This window comes from Emys orbicularis, chromosome 15 (assembly GCF_028017835.1).
Source record: "Emys orbicularis isolate rEmyOrb1 chromosome 15, rEmyOrb1.hap1, whole genome shotgun sequence".
Taxonomy (NCBI): Eukaryota; Metazoa; Chordata; order Testudines; family Emydidae; genus Emys; species Emys orbicularis.
In genome coordinates this window covers 18586212-18605835 of record NC_088697.1, presented here as the reverse complement: position 1 = coordinate 18605835, position 19624 = coordinate 18586212, and the positions used below count along the sequence as shown (strand labels likewise).

General features: G+C 41.9%; 1 protein-coding gene across 2 annotated transcripts in view; it reads left to right on the top strand.

Annotated features, from left to right (window-relative positions):
• The window catches only part of EI24 (EI24 autophagy associated transmembrane protein), a 37382-nt gene that overhangs the window by 5841 nt on the left and 11917 nt on the right, over positions 1–19624 (top strand). For both annotated transcript variants that reach the window (XM_065417083.1, XM_065417085.1), the window contains exons 2-4: positions 8643–8790; positions 11206–11351; positions 19403–19463. In XM_065417083.1, coding sequence (XP_065273155.1) covers positions 8749–8790; positions 11206–11351; positions 19403–19463 — 249 coding nt within the window. In that variant the 5' untranslated portion in view covers positions 8643–8748. The remainder of the gene's footprint in view (positions 1–8642; positions 8791–11205; positions 11352–19402; positions 19464–19624) is intronic.

The following is a 19624-nucleotide window of genomic DNA, read 5'->3' as shown; positions in this document are numbered from 1 at the left end:
CCCCTGGCACCGTGCTCTTCCCCCTGCTCTCTGCCCCCTGCTCTGCCCTGGGTGCCCTATCCTAAACACCTCCTGGGCACCCAGCCTTCCCTGCCCCGGTTGCTGTGGGTGACATCCATTCTCTGCCCCAGGCACTCCCCCCACCTGCCTGCATGCCCCGGCCCAGATGCTTTCCCCCTCAGGTGCCTCATCTCCTTTGTCTTCACCCCAGGCAACTCCATAGGGCTCCCTCCCCAGCATCCTCGCTCTGGGTTGCCTGGGGTGACCCCAAACTCCTCGCCCTTCCTCTTCCGACCTGCCCCGTCTCCCTCTGTTGGGTGCTACCCCGATTCTGTGGGGAGAGGGGCCCATAGCCACCGAGTGGGTCCTTTCTCCACAGGAGAGAAGGGTGGGGAAGAATCCCCCATCACGGAGTGGGGGGTATTGTCTACCTGGATGTACAGGGGAAGGGGAGGCCGTTTTATAGGGACACACTGAATTGGGGGTGTGTGTGGTGCATCTGCTTTATAGGGATGTGCTGAATTGGAGGCTAAATCCAGTGGGCGCAGCTGCTTTGTAGGGGATCAGGTAGCCTGGGGTGGCCCTTTCTAAGAACATTTGTTAGGGAGCTGACTTGGCTTAATGATAGCGACTGGAACTGGAAAAATGCCACTTGCTGAGGAAGTGTTCAGCCAATGCCAGCAGGTGAAGAGATGAGCTCTGCTGTTTCAGCACAGCCATCATCCCTTTTATTCCTGGACATTTATTCAGCCCAGGATTTTTTCCACTTAAATTCTTTTAGACTTTATTCATGGACTTCTCTCTTAACTGGAATGATACTGTCCTTTGGCCCATCCCAGCTGAGGGGCTTCTGCTGTCTATTGGCTTAATTGCCAAAAAACACTTTCATTTGTAACCATAAATGTGACTCATGTCCTTATCTGAGACAGATCCATTAGTACCGTGGTTTTCTACCTGTGGTACGTGAACCCCTGGCAGTCCACAGACTGAGTCTAAAGGGTCCGTGAAAGGTTGTAGTTACCATAGAACAGTGGTTTTCTACCTGTGGTACGTGAACCCCTGGCAGTCCACAGACTGAGTCTAAAGGGTCCGTGAAAGGTTGTAGTTACCATAGAACAGTGGTTTTCTACCTGTGGTACGTGAACCCCTGGCAGTCCACAGACTGAGTCTAAAGGGTCCGTGAAAGGTTGTAGTTACCATAGAACAGTGGTTTTCTACCTGTGGTACGTGAACCCCTGGCAGTCCACAGACTGAGTCTAAAGGGTCCGTGAAAGGTTGTAGTTACCATAGAACAGTGGTTTTCTACCTGTGGTACGTGAACCCCTGGCAGTCCACAGACTGAGTCTAAAGGGTCCGTGAAAGGTTGTAGTTACCATAGAACAGTGGTTTTCTACCTGTGATGCGTGAACTCCTGGGAGTCCACAGACTGTCCGCAAATGAAAAAAGGTTAGAAATCGCTGCATTAGTATAATCATTGACTTCACTGTGGCCATGTCTATGCAACAGCAGTATTACTACAGTGCCGTAGCTATGCCACCGTTACTCCATAGTGTAGACACAGACTACAGAAATGGAAGGAGTTTTTCCATTGCTTCAGGAATTCCACCTCCTGAGCTTACAGAAACTGGGTCAATGAAGCATTCTTCCTTCAACCGCATCTACACTTAAAACCTAGGTTGGCGTAGCTACACCACTCAAAGGTGTGGATTTTTCACACCCCCTGAGTGATGTAGCTATGTTGACCTACGTTTTAAATGTAGACCAGGCTGAGCGAAATAAGAATGTGCAGAATGGGGTTCTGCAGAGGCTCAGGAGTGCACCCATGTGGATCTGATTGCAGAACTGGGGCCCAAATTTGGGGTGACAACTTAAAAATCTGGGCTAAAGCTTTGCATTCTAAAGAAACCACAATAATGAAATATAATTTGCAGGGTGGATTTGATTTAAATCATGATTTAGTCAGGAAGACTCGATTTAATCATGGATTTCTACATAAAAGTGCATTCTTGTTGGTTGTTATAACCTTAATACATATTCTCCACAACTCAAGATAGATGTAGGTTTCATTTTTAGAAGGTACACACTATACATTTTTAAACGGGGATTTATTTTGAAAACTTTTCAGATTAGTTTTACAGCTATATCAGAAAATGAATGTTTGGTTATTTCATTTACCAAAGGTAATTGAAGCAGATATTTATGAAGTCATTGGGAGGTGAACAATCTCCAATTCAACAGGTTAATCATTAATATTTGGAGGATTTTCTTGCCAGGCTGTATTAGGAGGAGAACATCACCAGACAGCCATTTAAACTGTTTTATTTAACTAAAACAACAACATTATGTATTCTGGATTTTTTTCTTCAACAGCAAACATATAATATTTTAACAAAACAAGCATATGAATTTTTGAATTTAGTTAAACATTCAAGTTTTTTAAAATCAGGTTTGTTTTTGTTAAAATTGTTTTTAACTAAAATAGTTAAATGAAATGTAAAAAAAATAAATTAAATCGACTGTCGGCCAGATCAACACGAGAAACTTAACATACTGGCTTCTGCAGCTAACTCAGTCGTCTTCACCTTCATTTTCCTGTTTGTTCGTAATCTGGAAAAGAAAAACAAGCTTTCCTGCTTTTTCAGGTCCCAAACGATTTCTCAGTTTGGAATGAATTAGTCCAAAGGAAGAAAATATTCTTTCTACACCGGCAGAAGAAGCTACTGCTGTTAAAAGTGAGATTATCACTTCAACAGTCTCTGAATCCAAGTGCTTAAGTGATTTCCACCAGTTCACTGGTGTGACTTGCTTTAAAACATCATCAGCAAACATATATTTCTTGAATGGTTCTTGTTCCCAAACTGGGTCTCTCTTATCGCCTGCTGCCATTATAAGTTTTCCCTTCTAGTGAGAGAATGGTATGGTAGATCTCAAATCAATGAAGACTACACTCAGAAAGACCTCAAGACTTCTGGAATATGCTGCTCAAACAGTTTCACTTTTGTTTCTACTGCCTGTCCCTCCCTTCTCACATTTATCTCCAGACTTCTTCTCCTTGTCCAGATCTATTCTGCTCCCAACAATCTTCTATTCATTGAACTTTTTGAAACTTTGCACTTTGAGAGAGGTAAGGGATTGACTCTGGGTACACAAATTTGCAGAGGGACAATAGGGTTGAGGTCTGTTATTTCTCACCTCTGTATATTTATTTATAAACATTTTTGCTGTTTACAAGCGTGTTATCTCTGGAGACACAAATCCATAGTTTGAGAACTGCAAAACTAAGCTTCTCTGATGGTATTTTCTAGACTGAGCACTGAATCCCATTGGGTAGATAGAAAGATTAACCTAAATAATCTATACTGAAGCCCCTGGAACCCCATAAAATTGGGTCCCTAATCCATGAACTATTGGAACTCATTTACAAAACTTTTCTTAAACATTACATTAATATATTGTCTCATACTATAGAATTAGAATTTATAATCCCTATTCCATGGTGAGATATCTTTGAGCTATAATTTAAACTATTAAAACTCTCTTAAGATAGGTTTTTTCCTCAAAAAGCAGTTTATAAAAAAAATCTGATTTATTTTATTTTATTTTTTAAAAATCTTTGATTTTTATCCACCCTGATATTAATTAATTTAAAAGGGCACTGTGATGGAGTGGATTAGCCTCCTACTATGGAATGGGGATACAGGAACAACTCTGGGCCCAAGAAGCCCTTCCCGGTGGGCCTACTGGGCATGCTCCAGTCGGAGGAGGGGTTTAAAAAGAGGCACTGCAGTGGGGCAGGGAGCAGAGGGAGATGGACCTGTGCTCACAACTGTGGAGGGACTACACAAGGAGGATTCATCACCAGGAGGAGGCTGCTGCACAGGCAGCACACAGAGTCCTGTGGCTCCCATTGCACAGGATAACCAAAAGCCTTGATGTGCCTTGAGGAGGGACAAAGTGGTAGGAGACCCAGAGAAGTGTGTTAAGGATGCTGTTCGCTACCTGCAATCTGGCTAAGTACTCAAGAGGGCCCTGAGTCGGAAGCGGTGGAGTGCCCAGTCCCAGGTTCCCTCTCCCTGTCTCCCTCTGGCTGCTGCTTCAGACTGTAACCCCTAGGCCGCTGGGAGACATGTTCTAGCTGCTGAGGGGTGGGGGCTTCCTGAACCTTTTTTACACAGAAGGTTGCCATAATTGAAAGAGATCAGAGAAAACACTTTTTTCTCTAACTTTGTCAGTTTGATGATTGTATGCATTGTAAACTTTTCTGTCTCCTCTGTTTGTATGATCTTTCATACAGCAATATGGGAGGGGGAGATTTTTAAAAATAGGAAAATGTAACTTCAAAACCACAGAAATTGTCAGGGTCAGCCCTGGGACCAAAAACTACTTCAAATTTTTAAAAGATTGATTTCAAGTTGACTCTGTCCATTTGTGAGTTAACTTAGGGCTCATGAAATTGAGGGACTAATAACATGGGTTAGAGATAGTCACAAGCCAGGCTGGTTCTGTGCAGGATTACCTTATATAGTTCTGCTTCTGAACATCTATCCCAGCCTGCGGCACGCTCTGCTATTCCAGACCTGGACTCTGAGGAAAGTTTACTAGTTATTTTGAACTGTGTTCTCGTTCTTGTGATGAGGCCAAATGTGTTGAAGCATTAATGGCTTATAATCAGTGTTTTAATTATATGACAACAAAGATGATAAAGTGACAAATGTTGTAACACAGACCACTCAGGAATGAACTAGTCCTTCTGCTTCGTCTCTAGTGAAAGAGTGAGGTTAGCAGGTTGTTTTTCTCTTAACTGGGAGATGGAGTGATTCAGTGGGTTTTGCGGTTAGTACAGTCCATAGTCTTTAGGTGATGATCCACATGCTGGACCAATGCTTTTTTTGACACTTTAAGAGAAGCTGAAGGCTCAAAATTTGATGACGAGAGTGTTTGGAGTAATTAGTGCTAAGAGCACAGGAGTTGTGAGACCCTACAATAATAATAGGTATCCTTTTATATTGTGCTTTTCATCTGTAGATTTCAAAATTCTTTACAAAGGAGGTTATCATTGTCCCCATGTTACACGTGAGGCAGAGAAGATGAAGATTACACAGCTGGATAGTGACAGAGCTGGGAATGGAACCCAGGTCCTTTGACTCCCAATCCAGGCAGTCCACTGGGCCACACATCCCTTATAATAAACTAGTGATAGCATAGGACTTGCAGGGAGAATATTTTTAGTATAGAAACATGTTTCTGATTTGAGCTTTTAGGGGATTATCATAAACCACTTTCTGTGGACACATGCACATAGACACTAGAGTCATTTGCTGATCACCATCCTGAGCCTACAGCTGGAGGCAGAAGGCTCATCTCAGAATTGCAACACTAGTGATTCTTTAGCCATGGAAGGCCAATGTGGGACTGTAAACAATATGGGTTTCTATTTGACACAGGTCAGAAATCCAGTGTGTTTCCTTTTTAAAAATTGAGTGGGAAAATCTCATAGAAGAAGATTTCACTGGATACATTTATGGAATAAAATGTGTCTGCCATACTTTCCCTTTAACTTGTATGTGTGTGTGTGTATACTACTGGAGGATGAAATGGAGAGATTGGTCCTGCTTTGAGCAGGGGGTTGGACTAGATGACCTCCTGAGGTCCCTTCCAACCCTGATATTCTGTGATTCTATGATGATTGTGAGAAATGTTTGACTCCCAAGTCACTTGGTAATTTCTGCCTTACTGGCTCTTACGTGTTTCATAACTGTCCTTTCATCCTGCATACTCATTCTAAGTTCTCTTGTTTTTCTACTGGACTATTTCACAGATGAAGTATTATTTTCAGATCTCTATGTCCAGTTAAATGTTTAATACTAGCAGACATCATCATCATCTTCGCTTAGGTTCTGGTCTACCTCTCTTAGACCCCACTCCATCTTATGGCCCATCTGTTTTGCCACCTTCTGTGCTCTTACAACAAATACCATTCCCAGATTAGTTTTGGCCACTGAGTTTTGGTGCTTAGAGATAAGGACACACCCAAAGGGTCTTGCTTTGATCCACATAATGTCTGGTTTGAATGCGGTAGATATAAAACTGCAAAACAGAATGTGTGTGAAGGTCAAGGTTTAGATCATTGACTAACGTCAATGTCTGCTAAAGGCTGTTGCTTATTGATACAGATCCTGAAACTGGGTATTTATAACTCTTCAGTTATTGTAGAAATTAAATGATTCACTTCTATGGCTGTGCGTTTGTGTGCTCCTGCAGGAAGAAGAATGTGAAAAGCTGTGCATCATGCTGGAATAGGTTGACAAATTGTTTAGTTGCCATGTAGTGCTCTGTAAATTCCTTGGTACAGCTGTTTTTTAAAGTCTGTCTCAAACAGAGTTTTTGGAGAATAATTGTAGTACTCAGATTTGTCCACAGATTCAGAATATCTGAATATTTAGAGTTAAAATGTTCAGCAGTTAAATAGTTAACAATGTTGACATTTAACTTACCACTATTCGACTTCAGATCTGCTATTTTAGACTGTCTGCAGGCACTGTGTTGGTTGGGTATTTGAAGTGTTTTGTTCCTAACCAGAAGGGTTTTTTTCCTAACCAGAAAAAACTTAAAAGCTTAAATTCTAGAGAAACCGATGAAGCCAGGATGGCATAGCAGCCAGTACTAGCACTTATGCAACTCCTTAACACTAGGAAGTTGTCACTCAGGATTTTTTTTTGTCAAAATACCATAGAACCATACCAATTAGTCTTGAAAATCAACAAATCTGCTTTTTTTAAAAGAAGCAAAAAATAAAAAATTCACAACATGTCTCAGCTAAAATATAACACTAAAGACTATGATGTGGTGACCTCTTGTATTACGAAGTTACGGAATACACTAAAGAATATTCAAAGTCAAGGTAAGTCTTACTGGTGCAAACTCCTCTTTACTTTGGTGCAGCACACCTATGTTGGGTTTTGTTATGGTGTAACTACATCAATCTACACCAGTGACAGTGCACAAATCCCTAATGTAGTCAAAGCCCTAAGTCACTTTGTCTGTCTCTTCTGGCCTGCCCTTTACCTCCTGCAGTACTTATTTCTTTGATGTAGAGTACGTCCAGACTACCCGCTGTATCGGCGGGTAGCGATCGATTTATCGGGGATCGATGTATCGCGTCTCGTTAAGACACGAGATATCGATCCCCGAACGCGCTCCCCGTCGACTCCGGAACTCCACCGGAGCAAGCAGCGGTAGCGGAGTCGACGGGGGAGCCGCGGCTGTTGATCCCGCGCCGTGAGGACCCAAGGTAAATCGATCGAAGATACTTCGACTTCAGCTACGCTATTCACGTAGCTGAAGTTGCCTATCTTAGATCGATCCGCCCCCAGTGTAGACCAGCCTGTAGACTACACTAGGTCTTCCTGTGTAAAGGGTCCTTAGTCCCGGAGCAAGGAGAAGCTTGTGTTTCCAAAACATTTGCAAAACAAGTCATGAACCTAATTTGAACTCTGCTTGTCAAATGCAGCCCCTGTTCTGACCTGGGTTTTGTCCCGATGTTTCACTGTTCACGTCAGCCTGAATACTTTCTCACTTGCCATTGCATATAGTTTCTTGTTTAGGGGCTTGTAATCTTCATATAACTTTCCTTTTTGCCACTATGCATATAGGAAATCTAGGGGTTTTGAATGTACTGAGGCCCACGGTCATTCTTCTCTGTTGTGCGAGTGGTTTCAGAGTCTAGTGAATCTCTTGTGAAAGATTTGTCTTCCCACTCATGCGTTTTTCCCTGTTGGTCAACAGTTTTGTTCTTCGGGTGGACCATACCTAGGGCTGCAGATTTGTTATGGCATTTTTTATTCAGAATCATGGAGCAGTCACAGTCAATTTAGTAAAAGTCATAGCTTTTGTGATTTGTGATTTTTTTTTTTTTTAAAGCAGTACAAATGAAATTCAACTGTACCTGATTAAGATGATAGGCCAGCATCCTTCTACACTGCTGCTACTGCCAGCTCCTCCTCGCCCTGCCGAGGGGGCACCAACCACCCTCAGCAGTACTCTCCACCCCGGCACCACAACCCTAATCTCATCCCAATGAGGAGAGGAGGCCATTGGTGTGGGGGGCTCTCCCTTAGTGGTGGCCTCTGTCCCACAGGCCTGGGCCTGTGGGTTGAGAGTGAGCCTATCCTGTGGTCACTCTGGAGTGACCTGGAGTGATGTGCTCATGGTGACTTGTGTTGTAAGCAGATAGGCAGCTGCATTTTGTACTAGCTGGAGCTTTTTCAGGGTATATGGCTTCATTCCTAGATATGGGTTGCAACACTGACGACTGGAGTTAATGCAGAACTTTATTTCATTAGTTCAAAAGTCTGAATTTTACAACTTTCAAACCTTTAGAGGCCCTGTGCCCATCTTTTTTGGGGGGTGGGAGAGGAGGTTATTGATGTGTTTTCCAATTGTCATGCCTTTTCTTTAGAAATGCTGCACATTAATATAGTAGTAAGTGTTAAAATTACTCATGTCGCCTGAACAAATACTGCCTTCTGTTTAAAATGGCTGAGATGCTATTAAACTTACAATTCCATTACACACATCAGTGTGTAAACCAGGAATTCTTTGTTCACATTTAACATGGTAATGTTTCCTTTTTTTTCTGCCAGGCTCCATCAGTTTCCCATCTTTGCACGATGAGAGAGGTTTGGGCTCTTCTCTTCCCTTCTCCCTGTAGTTGATAGTTTTGGAATCAGAGGTGATGCTGGAGTAGAGATGGCAGACAGTGTGAAAACCTTCCTTCATGATCTCGTCAGGGTAAGTCTCTCAATTTTTCTTGAGCCCAGAATCTCTTCGGGATCTTTTTTTCCCCTTGCATAAGTGGCATAGTGAGATTATAGGCAAAATAGACTGATAGACCAATCAATATTATATGTCTTGAATATTCAGATTATATCCTGTTCTTTAATTCTTGGCGTGCCTCCCTTTCCATGTATCCACTGGTGGACTAAGAATATATCCCCTCCAGTAGTAACCTCAAGTTTCACTCCTGGTTACCTTTTTAAAAAAAATATGGAGCAGAATAGTGGTTGTGTACCTAATTTATATGTGTGGGATCACACACAAATACCAGGATTCTAATCTCCCTCCAACTCCACTCAGTGACATTCTTTTGCTCTTGTGTGTGTGGAAATAAGAGGGAGCTACTCTTGTTCAGCATGATACCACTACAAAGTCACACGGCTGAGCATGGTCTGGACAAATGTTGAGCCTCCACTGCACCTCCAAACATCTCTGTGAGCTGCAGAGCACCCTGCAGAATTGAGCCTTAATCATTGGCTTTTCTGCTCAGACTGCTGTCAAAGGGATCAATTATGTATTTTTTGTGATGGGAATGCTTGACTGATTACAGCTGATTTGGATGGTGTTTCAATAGATGGCCCACAGGTGAAAGGCTAACTCCCACCTATTTAAGAAAATGTTGCTTCCCCCACCCATTTTTTAAAAAAGTTGGAAATCTCCTAAGTGCTTTCTGGAGCCCTCTGCGGGTTTAACACAAGTTTTGGGTTTGGGCAACATGGAGCTGATGTTTCTTTGCATCCAGGAAGAGCAAACTGCCTTGGTTTTGTAACTAGAGGATACGATCAAGTAGTGTAAACACCAAATTTTGATTTACGTTCAACCAGAAATGCCTTGCATATCCTAAATGTGTGTGTAATTTTATTATATTGGCCTTATATTTTCTGCCTCCATGGATTAAAAAAGCAAATAAAATAATAGTGTTTCAAGGATCTCCCAAGAACTGGTGCATTTTATTTGTAATTTCTCACCAAGAGTGGGGAGTTAATACAGTTTATGATGCATCTTTACACATGTTTTCTATCTTGTAGATTGATACTTCTATTGATAGCACAGCATTAAGAAACTAATAACTATGCTTCAAATGGCTGTGACAATCTTGCTTATCAGCTTGTGTTACAAACAAGGCAGTAAAGAAACCCAGCTGGGTTAATTCCAGCTTCATATACAAATTGGCAGGAGAAAAAGCACTTTTTGCCAGATAGGAGAAAACAGACAAGGAAAGAAACGATTCTCTGGCTTCTGAGAGAGGGGCTATAAATAGTGGGAAGTCAACAAGAAATTACACCTTTTAAAAAAAAAAAATTGACAAATTACTTTGTACTGTCCCTTTTAGAGGTGACTAAAATGTTTATGATTTAGGTCACTGGGCCACATGTATTGAACTGAACCTTGGCTACAATTAACAGTATTGGCTTCCCCTCCTGACTTGATTACTGTTGCTGGCTTTCATCCAAATTGCGGTCTGAGGGAATGATGGGAGCTGAGGGAACACAGGACAGGTGGCCAAACTGTCCCAAAGAGAACAACCGCTCCCTTCTTTGCTACTCCTAACAGCCTCTCTATTCTCCTTTGAATTCTACCTCAGAAGCTCATGACTTTTGAGCGTCCTTCCACCATTGATCTCTCCCAGGTGCTCTCTGTTGCCACTTCTGAGCATGGCCAAGATGACATAAAAAATAGAGCAATACAGAAACATAGCCTTTATTTTTAGTGTGTGCCAAAATCACTGTCTCAGGAGCATTTCCTCCACTTCCTTGTTTTGTTATCCCGCTACTGTGACACGTTATCTTCATTAATTGTCTGTCTACACTAGACTGAGCTCCTTGAGGCTGGGCCCTTGTCTTTTAAAATGCTATGCACACCTGCAGTTTTATATACATCCGTTTTATATATAAGCCTCTCAGACCCACCTAAACTGTGAGATTTTCCTTGAAAGGGAAACTACTGCACAATTTAGTACCCTTGAAATGTAGGTCTTGTTTACAAATTTTTTTTTTTGAAAGACCAATATGAATAGAAATGTTGACATAAAATAAAAAATAAATGCAAGGAAAACTGTTTTATAATTCATACCTTCCCCTGGAGAGTTTGTAACCCAAAGACAGAAGTTTAGGCCAGTGCATGCACCAGAAAGTGAAGCTGGTATTTTTTACTGTCCCTAGCTGACTGAAGCGTGCAAAAGTAAACTGACTCAGTGATCATAATGAAGAGATTTGTAAAATTCCTTCACTTTCTATAATATAGGGGATTACTGATAATATATGTAATTTTTATGAAGATGATTTTTCAATTGACAATGTCCCTTGTAACTTTTACTTTGACTGCCCAAAGTATGTTGAGTTCGGGTGTGCTGTTTCCTTGTGTCTGCAGGGAATTAAGGACTCCATCTGGGGGATCTGCACAATCTCCAAGCTGGATGCCCGGATCCAACAGAAAAGAGAAGAGCAGAGAAAAAGGAGAGCAAGCAGCGTGCTCGCCCAGCGGAGAGCTCAGAGTGAGGAGAGGAAGCTGGAGAAGTGAGTAAAGGAGCTTAAGTGTTAGACTAATGGATTTGTTTGTGCCCTCTCAATCTACCATCTACTGAGGACAGGGAGACAGAAAATCATTTGTAAGCAGAATGGTTCTGACTAGGACTATGGAGGTCCTAAATGACTGGGGAAACTGAAAGTCACACTGAATTGGGAACAATCTGCCAGAAGATTTGTCCACATATGTGATATTTCAGAGTAGTCCAGATAGGAGGGAGTTTGAGGTGAGTGGGGATTTCCATGCTTACCTCTCCATGCATTGGGATGAAAATATGCCCCTTAATAGTAAGGACATACCACCTGAAGGTCCATGGGGTCAGAATCTCTCTTAAATACTGGATGTCTCTGAAATACTAAAACTGGATTCATGAGCCAACTGTCATTGAAACAGAAAGGTAATAAATGTAAAATGGATTAAAGGAGATGCCTTATGAAAAAGCGTACCTATAGCAGTGACTTCCACAAGATATCATTGAGGCCAAGAGCTTAGCAAGATTCAGAAATTTTATATGGTTAATGAGAGAGGATTTAAAAAAATAGAAGAGTTATAAACCCTCATGCATCAAGACATAAGCCAACTGAGAACACGGATTTTTACATATTCCTCTGAAGCAGCCACTGTTGGAGACAGGATACTGACCTGGTGGGTAACTAGTCTGATCCATTGCCTGTATTCTGTGCCTGTCTTACAGAAGAGACATTGTATGCAGTGCTGGCAGTTGTGGGATTTGGGAGTAAGCTTTCCACATACAGTTCTGCCATCACACCTCAGAATTTTGCAGGGCTTCCAAAACAACTGTTGTTTCCCAGTCATACCATGTTCTTCAGTGATGTGGAAAAAACATCCACTAAGGACTAGGAAGAGATCCTCAAATTTATTTCCACTTTTGACCAAAACAGGATTTGTACCTGGGTGACTAGTCTCCAGATTATCGTAGCACTTGTTTTGGCTTCCTTGTTGAGGGTTAGGTTAATTTTTGCACTTAAGGCATGGATTCAACTTCTTTGTTAAATCAGTTAATTTGCATTAATTTTTACTTTATAAAAAGTCAGTCTTTTAAGAAATAGCACCTTATGCCTGTCTTTTTGTTGTTGTTGCCCTGAATGATTTTAGTTATCGAATAAGGCAACTCTTCAGACTTTCCATACAGTTAATGTACTGAAATCTCATGGATTAGCTGCATTTGAATTACACCTCTATCCCGATATAACGCGACCTGATATAACACGAATTCGGATATAACGCGGTAAAGCAGCGCTCTGGGGGGCGGGGCTGCGCGCTCCGGCAGATCAAAGCAAGTTCGATATAACGCAGTTTCACCTAAAATGCGGTAAGATTTTTTGGCTCCTGAGGACAGCGTTATATCAGGGTAGAGGTGTGTTATTTTAGGATTCGTGATCATATTTTACTGTTCTTCTTCTTCATAATAAACTTTCTACAGCAGAGAGTGATGAATAAAGTTCTTCTACAGAGGTTCCCATAGAACTGCCCTCTTTCAAAAAGGCCACTGCCTTCCAAATATCCCAAAGAGAGAGAAGAGCAGAGGATGGTCCCAGAGAACATAGAGCACCCAAAGAACCTTCTCTCTGCTCTGTAGTGATAGCATAGACTTAGAGCTATACAGTTAGAAGGGTCCGCAAGGGTCATCTAGTCAAAGTTTTAAATATTGAACATGTCTTTAAAAATCAGTTTAATGTAACCTGGGACTGCAGATACATCATCACTCCCATAACCGCATTGGTCGTTGGGGCACTATCATTGGTAAGCAATCAACCAATTGTTTCCACCCCTGACGATTGTGTGTCTGTGCTTGAGTCTCCGCAAAGTCCATTCCTGTCCACTCTTTTATGTCATCAGTCCATCTCTTCTACTGTCTACCTCTTCTTCTCTTCCCCTGTACTGTCCCTTGGAGGGTGATCTTGGATAGGCCAGATGATCTTGTTACATGGCCGCACCACTTCAGCTTGCGCTTCTTCACAGTCGTCCGGCAATCTTCATATGACCCAGCGCGTTGGGTGATGATGTTGTGGACCTCTTCATTACTGACGTGGTCAAAGTAGGAGATGCCCAGGATTTTACGAAAGTATCTCATCTCTACTACCTGTATTTTCCATTCAAGTTCTGCCGTAAGGGTCCATGTCTCGCACGCATGCAGAAAAATGGAGCTGACCAGTGCGTGTAGCAGTTTCAGTTTGGATTCCAGGGAGATGTTCTTGTTCCTCCAAATTGGCTTTAGCTTTGCCACTGTTCCTGCTGTTTGCGCAATTCTTGCCAGAATTTCTGCCTTTAATCCTTCATCAGTGATGATTGCCCCCAAATACTTGAACTGTTTCACTGTCTCCAGCTCTTGTCCACTGACAGTGATATGTGAACTGATCCTGTTTGTCATCAGCTTGGTTTTGTCTGCACTGATTTCCATGCCCTATTTTGCGGAGGTTTCATCCAATCATTTCACAAGGTTGGCAACTTCATCTTTGCTACCTGCCAGGCCGTCAGTGTTATCAGCGAACCGAACATTTGAGACTGTTCGCCCCCCCCAACGCTGACTCTGCATATGTGATCTTCTAGGGCATCAGTCATTATGTGCTCCAAGTAGATGTTGAACAGTGTGGGCGAAAGAAGGCAGCCTTGCCGGAGTCCAACAGTGGTGCGAAACCACTCTCCTATTGTGCCATTGACGAGAACTGCACTGCTGGCCTTGGCATACAGTTGTTTATTGGTAAGAATAAGCTTACGACCAACATTGTACTTCTTCATGGTTGCCCAGAGAGCTTCATGCCATACTCTGTCAAACGCCTTCTTGAAGTCAACAAAGACGTGGTAGACGTCCTGCTGATGTTGTAAGTACTTCTCACGTAGAACACAAGATTGAAAATCTGTTCTGTGGTACTTCTTCCAGCACGAAAGCCAGCCTGTTCTTCAGTGATAATATTCTCCGCTTGTGGCTTCAATCTGTTCAATATGACTTTCAATATCACTTTGCTGGGATGGCTAATTAAGCTTATGGTCCGGTAATTTTGACACAATTGCAGGTTGCCTTTTTTTGGCAGAGTGATGATTAGTGACCGTGTTCACATGGAGGGCCACTTACCATTCTGCCAGATCTCGTTGCAGATCTTGGTGAGTACATCTGTTACTGTTTCTCCTCTGAATTTCATCAGTTCGGCTGAGATGTTGTCAATACCTGTAGCCTTTCTGTTCTTGAGTGATTTCACAGCTGTCTCCACTTCTTCACGCAGTATTGGAAAGTCATCCTCCTCTGTTGAATCTGGGCTGTCTAGGACACTAGGATCTCCATTTGTCTGGTGGTTGTATAGATCAGAGCAGTAGTTTGTCCACCTATTGATGATGTCCCTTTCTTCTGTAAGACTGTTCCCTTCTTTGTCTTGAATTACGTTAGCTTTGGTCGATCTTTTACAATCTGGAAGGCTCGTTTGCTATTTTTATTATTATATTTTAGAGCATTGTTTTTCTATCCCTATCTCCTTGGCCACTTTCATTCCTTTCTTGATCTTTCTGCCAATCGCTCTGTATTTATCAGCTCCCTCAGTGCTGTTCTTGTCTCTCTTGATTTCTCTTCTGATGTCACACATTTGTAGTATTTCATTTGTGACCCAAGGTTTTGTCTTCATACGGCGTTTCCCAAGGATGTCCATTGCTGCCTCATTCATTACAGCGTTGAAATTGTCGGTCATTGTTTCTACGTCTTCCTCTAGAGCAAGCAGCGGGGCAAATTTTCCGCCAGTCATTGCTTGGAATGACTCTGCAATGCTTCGGTCTCTAAGTCTTTCTAAGTCAAACTTGATTCTGGTGAGCTTTGGCCTGATGATTTTTCCTTCATCACAACCAAAAGTATAGCATCACAAGGTCTTGATCACTTCCAATATCAGCACCATGGAAGCTCCTTGTTTTAGCTCTGTTGATCCCAGAACAAAATCGGTTTTGCACCATTATGTAGACCATCAGGTGCATGCCACGTTGATCGTCTGGATGCTTTATGTGCCCCTAATGTGTTTGCAAGAACCAGATTGTTATAGCTGGCAAACTCCAGAAGTCTCAGTTCTCTCTCATTGGTTACCGCATTACAGAAAGGGCCACAGTAATCTCGCCAATCTGCCTGTGCGTAGGTACCCACTTTAGCATTCCAATCTCCCTGTACCATCAGGATATCTTTCTTGTGTACCTTATCGATAATGTCTTGTAGCTGATTGTAAAAATCTTCAATTTGTTCATCGTCATAGTCTGTTGTAGGGGCGTAGACTTGTACCACTGTGATATTGAATGGTACTGCCTTTAGACATAAGAACATAAGAATAGCCCTTGGTGCCAGGTGCCCCAGAGGGAATGAACAGAACAGGTAATCATCAAGTGATCCATCCCCTGTTGCCCTTTCCCAGCTTCTGGCAAACAGAGGCTAGGGACACCATTTCTGCCTATCCTGGCTAATAGCCATTGATGGACCTATCCTCCATGAATTTATCTAGTTCTTTTTAAAACCCTGTTATGATCTTGGCCTTCACAACATCCTCTGTCAAGGAGTTCCACAGGTTGACTGTGTGTTGTGTGAAGAAATACTTCCTTTTTTTTGTTTTAAACCTGCTGCCTATTTAATTTCATATGGTGACCCCTAGTTCTTGTGTTATGAGAAGTAGTAAACAACACTTCCTTATCTACTTTCTCTATAACAGTTATGATTTTATAGACCTCAATCATATCTCCCTTTAGCCGTCTCTTTTCCAAGCTGAAAAGTCCCAGTCTTATTAATCTCTTCTCATATGGAAGCCGTTCCATACCCCTAATCATTTTTGTTGCCCTTTTCTGAACCTTTTCCAATTCCAATATATCTTTTTTGAGATGGGGCGACCACATCTGCACACAGTATTCAAGATGTGGGCGTACCATGGATTTATATACAGGCAATATGATATTTTCTGTCTTATTATCTATCCCTTTCTTAATTATTCCCAGCATTCTTGACTGTCACTGCATATTGAATGGATATTTTCAGAGAACTATTCACAATGACTCCAAGATCTCTTTCTTGAGTGGTAACAGCTAATTTAGACCCCATCATTTTATATGTATAGTTGGGATTATGCTTTCCAATGTGCATTGCTTTTCATTTATCAACATTAAATTTCATCTGCTATTTTGTTGCCCAGTCACCCAGTTTTGAGAGATCCTTTTGTAGCTCTTTGCAGTCTGTCTGGGTCTTAACTATCTTTTGTAATTTTGTATCATCTGCAAATTTTGCCACCTCACTGTTTACCCTTTTTCCAGATAATTTATGAATATGTTGAATAGGACTGGGCCCAGTACAGATCCCTGGGGGACACTATTACCACTATTACCTCTCTCCACTCTGAAAACTGACCATTTATACCTACCCTTTGTTTCCTATCTTTTAACCAGTTACCAATCCATGAGAGAACCTTCCCTCTTATCCCGTGGCAGCTTACTCTGTGTAAGAGCTTTTGGTGAGGGACCTTGTTGAATGCTTTCTGAAAATCTAAGTACACTATATCCACTGGATCCCCTTGGTCCACATGCCCCTTGGACCCCCCTCAAAGAATTCTACTAGATTGGTGAGGCATGATTTCCCTTTACTAAAACCATGTTGACTCTTCTCAACAAATTATGTTCATCTATATGTCTGACAATATTGTTCTTTATTATAGTTTCAACCAGTTTGCCCGGTACTGAAGTCAGGCTTACAGGCCTGTAATTGCTGGGATCACCTCTGGAGCCCTTTTTAATAATTGGCGTCACATTAGCTATCCTCCAGTCACCTGGTACAGAAGCTGATTTAAATGATAGGTTACAGACTACAGTTAGTAGTTCTGCAATTTCACATTTGAGTTCCTTCAGAACTCTCGGGTGAATACCATCTGGTCTTGGTGACTTATTACTGTTTAGATTATTAATTTGTTCCAAAACCTCCTCTAATGACACCTCAATCTGGGACAGTTCCTCAGATCTGTCACCTAAAAAGAATGGCTCGGGTTTGGGAATCTCCCTCACATCCTCAGCTGTGAAGACCGATGCAAAGAATTCATTTAGTTTCTCCACAATGGCCTCATCGTCCTTGAGTGCTCCTTTAGCACCGCGATCATCCAGTGGCCCCACTGGTTGTTTAGCAGGCTTCCTGCTTCTGATGTACTTTTAAAAAAAAAATTGCTATTCCTTTTTGAGTCTTTGGCTAACTGTTCCTCAAATTCTTTTTTGGCCTTCCTAATTGTATTTTTACATTTCATTTGCCAGAGTTTATGCTCCTTTCTATTTTCCTTATTAGGATTTAACTTTCACTTTTTAAAGGATGCCTTTTTGCCTCTCACTGCTTCTTTTACTTTGTTGTTTAGCCACGGTGGCTCTTTTTTGGTTCTCTTACTATGTTTTTTAATTTGGGGTATACATTTAAGTTGAGCCTCTGTTATGGTGTCTAAAAAGTTTCCATGCAGCTTGCAGAGATTTCACTTTTGGTGCTGTACCCTTTAATTTCTGTTTAACTAACCTCCTCGTTTTTGTGTAGTTCCCCTTTCTGAGATTAAATGCTACAGTGTTGGGCCGGTGTGGTGTTTTTCCTGCCACAGGGATATTAAATGTAATTATATTATGGTCACTATTACCAAGCGGTCCAGCTATATTCACCTCTTGGACCAGATCTTGTGCTCCACTTAGGACTAAATCAAGAATTGTCTCTCCTCTGGTGGGTTCCAGGACCAGCTGCTGGAAATAATGGATGGAAATAAGCCTGCTGGATATTGGGCGGCATCCTAATACTGAATTCTTGATATCTTTATGCACAAGAAATCCTATGCCGTTGACATGTTTGTCCTCTCCACTTCCCCCTGTGGGTCCGCGGACAGAATAGGCCCACTGCTCCTCCTGCATGTCGCAAGAGGCGACTAAAAGGGGGCTGCCTGCAGAGGGATGAGCTCCTCCAGGTTAGAAATTTGCCCAAGACACACCATATGATGGGCAAGTCAACCATGTCCATACTGGATTGGTCGCAGCCCAGGTTAATAATGACTGCGCCATCCGTCTCCCACCAGGGTGGACGTGAGAAGTATACTATTGGTGTAACCCCAACACAGAGGATCCATGGAAGAGATAACATCATCATAGCCACATGGAATGTAAGGACATTGAGACAAATAGGGAGGTTGAAAGAACTCGCGTACGAAATGGAACAATGCACCTGGCATCTCCTAGGAATCTCTGAGGTCAGATGGAAGAACTTTGGAGAGGCACTAACGGACGAAGGCCATGTACTCTTATTACAGTGGAGAGACTGCAGATACAGTTATGCACTAATCATAATTCAGTAGTTACTGCATGGATGTTTTAACTGTGCATTTCCATTCCTTAACATTTTGGATTTTTGTATTGATCCTTTAACTTTGAATTTCCTGGATTTCTAATGCTTGTTCTTGGAATAATTACAATATCCTTGTAAAGTCTTTTACTCTAAATTACTGATATATAATCTCAATTTTAATTCCATTTTAAAATAGTTTCTGCTGGGAATTAATACTATGTTGAAATGGACTTTCTGATGCAACAGCATTAGTTTTCTATAAGAGTTGAAAAATTAACTTGTGTGTTGCAGTGAGCATATGTCATGAGTTTGTGTGGTGAATTGTTGGAGAATTACAGTGCTGCTGACTTAATAAATTCTATTACTAGAATTAAGTTGGTATTACACCTCTACCTCGATATAACGCTGTCCTCAGGAGCTAAAAATTCTTACCGCGTTATACGTGAAACTGCGTTATATTGAACTTGCTTTGATCCACCAGAGTGCGCAGCCCTGCCCCCCTGGAGCACTGCTTTACCGCGTTATATCCAATTTCCTGTATATCAGGTCACGTTATATCGAGGTAGAGGTGTATATATATTTTGAAGGCACTCAGCACATTCTTATTTAAGATATTGTATAAAAGTGGTTCTCAGTGACCCAGGATGCTGGGGATAATTTGCTTTGAAGAGAAGAAGCTACAGTGATAGTCTCACATGCATGTGTTTTATTGCTCTCCAGTGAACCTCGGATAGTAAGCCGGATTTTTCAATGTTGTGCATGGAATGGAGGCGTATTCTGGGTAAGTGTAATTTTTTTTAATTTCCTAACTTAAAAATTGAAGCACCAGTTTAAACCAGTGCACTGCTTCAGTGCTTTTACGGTTTTAAAGGTGATATGGCAGCACGGCTGCCCAGCTAAGCTGGAAGGCATTAGGAATTGAGAGAAACCAGTAAGTTTCTA